Source organism: Notothenia coriiceps, unplaced genomic scaffold (genome assembly GCF_000735185.1).
Source record: "Notothenia coriiceps isolate Sejong01 unplaced genomic scaffold, NC01 NC01_scaffold00036398, whole genome shotgun sequence".
NCBI lineage: Eukaryota > Metazoa > Chordata > Actinopteri > Perciformes > Nototheniidae > Notothenia > Notothenia coriiceps.
The window spans coordinates 18,107-25,868 of record NW_011369099.1 but is presented as its reverse complement, the minus strand read 5'-3'; the positions used below and the strand labels follow the sequence as shown (position 1 = coordinate 25,868).

The 7,762-nt window shown below is 41.6% G+C and overlaps 1 protein-coding gene across 1 annotated transcript; it reads left to right on the top strand.

The window, feature by feature from the left end:
- Positions 1 to 252: 252 nt before the first annotated feature.
- Positions 253 to 5,785, top strand: LOC104963683 (zinc finger protein 704-like; the record flags this gene model as incomplete). The annotated part of the gene is made up of 2 exons (XM_010792302.1): positions 253 to 1,142; positions 5,598 to 5,785. Coding segments are annotated over exons 1-2 (449 nt in total), but the record flags the coding sequence as incomplete, so codon positions are not given.
- Between the last annotated feature and the right edge of the window lie 1,977 nt (positions 5,786 to 7,762).

Sequence of the window (7,762 nt, the reverse complement as noted above, 5' to 3'; positions counted from 1 at the left end):
TTTCCTTTCCGAAAGCCTAAATTCCCCTTTCTTTCCTTCTGCCTTACCGCCTCCCCTCTCGCTTCCTCTCCATCCTTGCGTCATTGTTTTGAATTGAGCATCCTCCCGCCGGCTTGCATTACCTTCTGTTGGCGGATCGGGGGGAGCGGTGGGGGGGCCTGTGGAGGCGTGTGCTGTTCCGACCTATAGCAGCCCGCCTTGGCCGCCGGACCGCACATGTTTACAGGCAGCATTCCGCCGGTAAAGGCTCTGCTCGGTCGGAGCAAAGCCCGGACTGGAGCTAACAGTAGCCGGATCCGGAGTCACGCAACCGCCGTGTTTTCGACCATTAACAGCATCTACGTAGGAAAGTCAGTGGATAAGGCTACAGAGAAGTGATTTTATTCGATGTGTTTGCTTCTGCTATTCAGTGTCCATGTCGTAAACTCACGAATAAACCACATATTTGTTAGATCGTGTACAAACGTAACGTCGTGTCCTGCGTGGAGTTCTGAGTCCGTGTTTTCCCGCCACACCACGAGCTCGCAGGGAGCAGTGGCGAAAACAAACAGGTCGAAGAGACAGGAAGGTTGGTAGCCGGTTGGCTGTGGAGGTTGTTTAACGGCGAATGAATCGTGTTGTGTTGTCGGCTTTTGTCGGGTGCTAATTCTAAGTTCTCTTCCAGTTTTCGGTGCTTTTGAGTAAGGTTCATTTAAGACGCTGTTGGGAGTCTTCGCTCTCTGAGTATGTGGCAGCTTTCTAACATTTTACCAGGGCTGTTGGATAGTATACCCGTTGCGGTTTCGTGTTTTTCTCGACGTTGTTTACCGGTTATAATTCGACGTCTAATGCTTTAAATTCACCGGTTCACCGGCTCCGAATTCAGTGGGACACTTTTAAACATGCATACGAGGCGTTTGGTGAAGCGGTCGATCCTCGGCAGCCGCGTTTATGCGCCGAGTCTGACGGGGGACGGTGCCCCGGTGACAGGAGTGGTCCAGGCTGTCAAGCAGGAAAACAGAGACGTGTCGACCGCAGGATCCCGGTGCAGCGTCTACACCGTGCTCCTGCAGGACGGGAGCCTCAAGGAGTTCTCCGAGGAAGAGATAGCCGCGGGCTTCAACAACACTGCAGCCAAAGGACCGCTCAAGTCCAGCTTGAAGGTGTGTGAGTAGCGCCCCGGCTGGCAAAAAAGCGCCTTCACTGTTTTTGTTGTGCGTTTTTTTTGCAGCATTAACCGCTTCCTGCACGGAGTGGATAACGGTGTCACTGGCGCTGCTGCTGCTTTCACTGATGTCAAATATAACAAGTTTGGACAAAAACAGCATGATTCAGATTATAAATTATGCAAATTCAGTTGCATATTGCATCAAATAACGGACTGTCATGACATTTGGCGACACCAGAGATATGGGACAAAGGCCTTGATAGGGCCTGCGCAATGTTTATGGGCAAGTGGGTGGGTAAGCCGAGGCAAACAAACACGCTCTGACTGCAGCGTTTTGGACTGATGTCCGGGGCTTTTGCACAGAGGCTTATGATTTATATATAACATTTAATACAGACCATTTGGGAAATCATGCATTTAATTACACGTTTGCATTCAATTATTTATGATATTTTTGACATTTTCATTCAAATATGATGCAGCTTGTCACCAAGTTCAATATATATGGCTTTGTTCACACCAGAGTTATTATTGTTTAACAACTGTTAAAAATAGATAGGGTTGGCTTTGAAATTAGAGACAGAATTTGAAGTTTTGATGATGTCTACATTTCTTTCCTGATGTGGGTTCCTAATTAGCAGTGACCTAATTGCCTTCATTTCCAACTTGTCAGCTTTGGTGTCACATACTCTCTCAGAAAAACATTGTGTGAGGCAATCCAGGAATAAAAACACTGTTTCTGGCATGTGTGTAGTGTTTGTGTATGCGTGTGTGAGTGTAGTGTGTGTGTGTGTTTTGTTTTTTACAGTGAGGCAGTTACTGAGGAATGCATGTGACCAAATTATGGCTTGTTTACGGATGCATTTTGGTTTATTTCGTTTCGGTGTGGTTTTGTGCCTGCATTCATGTGTGTTATTGGTGAACTTACGGGCTGCTCTTTCTGACCACACATGCTGGACTGCTCACATTTCCTTTATGTGAGCTATAGCGAGGGTGTGCTGCCATCTACAGATACAGCAGCAACATAAATCCTAAATGAAATAGTAGTTCATCTTTAAAGTGTTCATGGTAAAACAAAGACAAATGCTCTGTCCATATAGACACATGTCATAGCTTTGAGTGATGGGATATGCAGTCTAAACTTGGGTTCAATTATTTTGTCATTTGCACATTTTTGTGTATTCTGTGCTGCACTCCCAAAAGCTGTTGCACAATACCGTCAATAAAGTCCCTGGCGCAGGCAGGAGGAGTGCAGTTGATGCGGAGAGTGAAGCCAGCACAATGGTCAAGTCTCTTTCAGCACTTAATTCCCACTGAGGTCGAAAACAAGCCATAAAATGTGGAGGAGGGGCGGGTGTGTATTCACATGTGCATCTGTGTGGCTTTTAATGTGCATTGATGTGCTTCCCCCCTATGTATTTGAATGTTTAATCAGGTAGAGCTGACTACTTTAGATTTTGGAGTGGGGGTTGTTTTTGTGGGCATGCCGCCCTGTTTGAGCAGCAGCTGTACGGACAATAAAGCAGGCACCCCCAGGTTGGCAACGGGTGGCATGCTCCAAAGAATCTGGATGCTTGGCACGTTGCCCGGTATGGCAAACGAATGCCCCCCCTGTTCTACGAGGGACAGGATGCCACTTGTTGACTTGTTGGTTTGTGCAAGTGTCTGAGAAATGTTACACAGATGCCTCACTGATAACAAAGAAGCAAAACTTGTTTTTGTTTTGCTGGACGCTTTTGTTGTCCTTGCTGTTGTTTACGTTAATCGTACGGCAACGTGGGAGTCAATGAAGAAGGCTTGTTGACAGGAGCTGAGTGACTCTTTGTTCTAGAGCGGTGATCCTAGACGGGCAAGCCGGCGTCGGCTGAGCTTATTGGTTGGCTGAACAGCATCAGCATGAAGCGCAGCGGCCACAGGGTCTCCTGTGCTGATGTATGAGTAATCTAAGGGTAGAGGAGGTGTTTGTGTTTATGTATGTGTGAGAGTGCTATGAACACACATCTTTATTCACACTTTCTCAATGCCTTTTATCTTATTTAATCTATGTTCCACATTGAATACAAAGATATAGTCATATTTTAGTACCGCATACAGAATAACTTGCTTTCTAACACCAAGAGTAATGGCTGAATCAAATGTTTTTTTATTTTTTCTGACAGACATTGCACTTTCAATTTATCACAGGATGTGTATTTTTTTAAATTATGTAACTTTATTTGTTATTATATATATATATATATATTTTAATTATATTATAACTTAGTACTTTTTTTTTAAATGCATGTCACATATTTAACATACACAACATTAATCTGTCAGTGGCTCTTTTCCCTGCTGTAACTACGCACATTTCCCCTCCGTGGGACTAATAAAGGTATTCTGATTCTGAAATGGTTTTTAATTTAACTTTAAAACATCAGATGGAATAATGAAGTTGCTTGTTGTCAAAGTCCTGCAATATTATTAATATGTGCTAACTATTTTCATAAACAATTAATCCTTAGTAATCTTTAATGAAGAAAATGCAGTTTTCACTATACCATCTTTCATAGTATCCTCTGTTTTACACAGTATTAAACTGAATTGGTTTTGTATACCGGACTGACAAAACAAACATCTAAAAACTTAACGTTAAACAATAGGAAACAGATTTTTCCCAATTTGTTTACTTATTATACGCCAAATAATACATTGATAACGTCTTGAAATAACAGGCATATTAATCAATAATACAAAATGGTGTCAGCCCTAAAGATAATACATAAGTAGAATACTTAATATTGCTTCATAAAATGACATAATCATTCTATGGTACTTTTCTTTGGGGAACTCATGAAATCAATGTTCATTAGCATATTAGCTACAGCTGAGCTGAGTACAATTGGCACCAAAAGTTGTTATGTAAGTTTAAATAAAAATTGCAACTCTTCAACTCGCAATTCCGAACAACAAATCTGACCCAGACTAAGTCATTTGTAATGTTTGAACATATAATCGTCATTAATGTCTTTTTAAAACTTAATTGATTAATCATTCCTAATCCTGGTATTGGCAAAAGAATAGCGGATACAAATTCTTCATACCAACAAAGAACCATATGTGCTCAAAGACAATGTCCCCACATGGGATTCAATTTATGATCCGTGTCAGCCTGCTTCATTATGACATTTGACCCATAAAGGGTGGCAGCTTTAAACTGTCCAAAACGGCCTAAAGCAAGTAGGTTATGAGATTCTGTGTGTGTGTGCATGTCTGTGTGTGTTTTGGTGTGATTTGAAGAAAGAAAATGAATTTGAGATTAAGAGGGCAGATATGAAGGACACTTGGGATATTTTTCAGTACGTACACACACACACACACACACACACACACACACACACACACACACACACACACACACACACACACACACACACACACACACACACTGGTCTGCATGTCTTACTCCTCAACGCTCTAGTGGCATGGGCAGCCGTGTGTGTCACTGGCTGTTTTCTCAGTGTGTTTCGAGAAGCCTGATGGCTTTAGTTACCTACAGTAATGTGTGTGTTGGTGTGTGCGTAGGTGCATGCAGGTATTCATGTGCCAAAGCATGCCATTTGCTGCTGTTGTGTAAGAAGAAGAGATGATTTGGGCTGTTTTTTTACATTGCTACAGGTGGGCGTTTTCAGATGGGAGAAATGATGATATATCGTGATTGAGTGTGTGTGTGTCATGGAGTAGTTTGTTGCTCAGTGTGTGTGGCGCAGAAATATTTAGTTTTGTGTATAAGTATGTTTGTGTATATTATTATAAGTTAAAAGTTCTTGCTCCCCCCCCTTTTAACATCATTACCGTGAACTTCATTACATTTTATTTGTAATTTACAAACCAGATTGGCTGTATGTCCTGTAGCTTATATTGAGCTAAAGTTAAGGATGCCATTTAATTTTTAGTTTTTTTATGAGAAGGGAGTTTTAGGAGAATTGTCAACAGTATCTTGCCATGTCCAAGACGTCTAGGAATTAAGAAAAGAACCTTGTTTTAGCTGACATCTGAATTTTCGAGTGAAACCAATCTGTTTTGGAAAAGCTTTTTAGGCCCAAGATGCTAGAAAATGATGTTTAAACCATGTTGGACAGTGTACTCCTTTGTTTGAAATGTAAATAATAAAATCTTAAAATGTGGCTCATACGCTTAGAACACAAACCCCAAACGGCTACTGTGTTGAAAATGATACATCTATTGTTTTCATGCAGTTTAGTCATATTTAGGCAGTATTTCTCAGTCTCTCATAACTGCAGCAGAAAGGCACGGCATGGTTATCACGTTGGCAGTTACAAAATAAGGCATTTTTCAATTCAGAAAATGTGTTTCTCATGGTGCAGTCCTAGATCAGCTTCATCATAAGAACTGAAGACAGGTCTCTGCCCAAGTACTGACTTTCTACTCTTTGCCTTTCCCTCTCCAGCACTGCTTCAGTAACGGAGCTCCAGAGAGTCACCGGGGTGAGGGCGGCTCCCTCAGCCCCGAGGCAGTGGACGAGCAGCGGATGGGGGACGGAAAGCGCGTTGGCCGGGACCCCGACACCCGATCAGTGTCCCTGCTGGAGCAGAAACGCAAAGTGGTGTCCTCCAGCATCGATGTCCCTCATGCCAGGTAGGCCAGTGTGCCTGTGTGTGAGCGCGTGCACGTTAACAAGCATGCCTGTTCTTTGATAGTGAGAGTCTGATTCCTGACTTTGAGGGAGTTTGGCTTGGGATCACACATGCAAAGTTCACTGAAGGTTTACGACATAGATATGTCATCTCGTAAATAGAACAGAGTTTATATGGTCTGACATCCCATCTTTTTGTGTCATCCTTGAAGCCATTTTTATCAGAGAATGGAATGTAATTTGACAGGAAGCCACTTTTATTCCATTCCATATATATTTAATCATATGCCACTGTACATTTGACTCAGCACATCAGTGATGTCCGTATGTTGGAATGGATATATTGTTATTCCGAAAAGGAAGTAGGTCTAAAATCGTGTCCCTGTCCTAAATATTGAGGGGTTTTCTGCAGAATGTAAATGTTCAGAGGAATCATATGCTGTTTCCTTTGCTGGCTGAGGCAATTATGGTTATGGTTATTTAAATGGGATGCCTCTGGTGGTTTCCTAAATTCTAAACTCAAGGCCATGAGATTCAACCAATATAGGAACTTGCCTCGCTAGCCTCTAGTATGTCTTTCCTGCTCTGTAACAAAAACAGTGAGACAAACTGCAGCCCTATAGCCAAAAAAGACACACTAAGAATAATAATTGATATGTGTGTGGGAGAACAGCTATCGTTTCATGTAAACCTAACCCAATACAAACAGTTATTATGGTTATAATGCATGAGCTATATTCTCACGCGTTAAGCGAGTCTCTTCAGACCATACACACACACTTACACAGACACACACACACACAAATGTTATTGTAAACTGGTCAGCATATTCCACATTGAAGCCACATGGGGCAATTAAACATTAATAGGAAGCAGTCCAAGGCAGCAGCGAGCCATATAATAAAGAAACAACACTCTTTCACTATTAAATGAGAAACACTGATACCGTAAAGCTCCGTGCTGGTATCGAACATCACTCCCTATTACTTATCCTGATGCTGCTGGAGGAGTCTAATCGATGTCCACTTGCTGTAAAGTACAGTAAAACCCATTTGAGCAGCTTTATCACCACATCCTGAGCCCTGCTTCACATTTAATAGTTATTTGCTTATGAATCATTGATTTGGCCCTCTCTTGTTTCCCATTAAGAGTAAAGAATCTCTTTTTAAATTGAATCCATCACCTGGATTAGACAGAAGTTTTACACCAGTCCCACTCTAATTAGATCCTTGCATGGGGATCGCCATAATATTGATATTTATATGGTTATTGTGGAATGGCTTATTGATCATCTCACTGCCCTTGCACAAATTCAACTTGTTGCCTCGGCTCAGGGACGATCACTTTATAAAGCAAGTTCCTATTTATCCTCCTAATGAGACCACCTGACACCAAGAAAGCCATCAGGTCAGATGAAGAAACATGACTTACGACATGTTGCTATGGTGATGAAATATATGTTTTAAAGACTGGAATAAAATCTATTCAATAAAATGATTTCATGTTTAGTGCATGTAGCTACTTGTAATAGCTTGGTTGGATTTCAAGCGCTGGTCATATCATTTGGATGTTGCTGCTCCAAAGTTAAACATGTTTATTTTGGAACAACAATACATTTACCATTAACGGTATTCTCTGCCGGCCTCAACTTATATTCCCTCTCACTAGCACATTGTCCGGTGTCTACCGTCTGCCCGAATCCAATTAAATGCAGCATAGGACAAACAACCTTTAAAACGCTTTACATATTCCCACTAATTAACAGGCACACACACAATATTTCAGAAACACCTAAGTGGTCTCTCTCCACAAAATCCCAACAGCAAAGTGCCAGGTTCTTTTTTTGATTTCATTTTTTTATTAAATGTCATTAGTGTGATTGTGTTGCCAGCCAAAACCCCCGACACAGATACAAACAACCAGGGAAAAAATGTATTTCATTTTGGATTGTTATCCTGTACCCTAAACTAACAGCATTA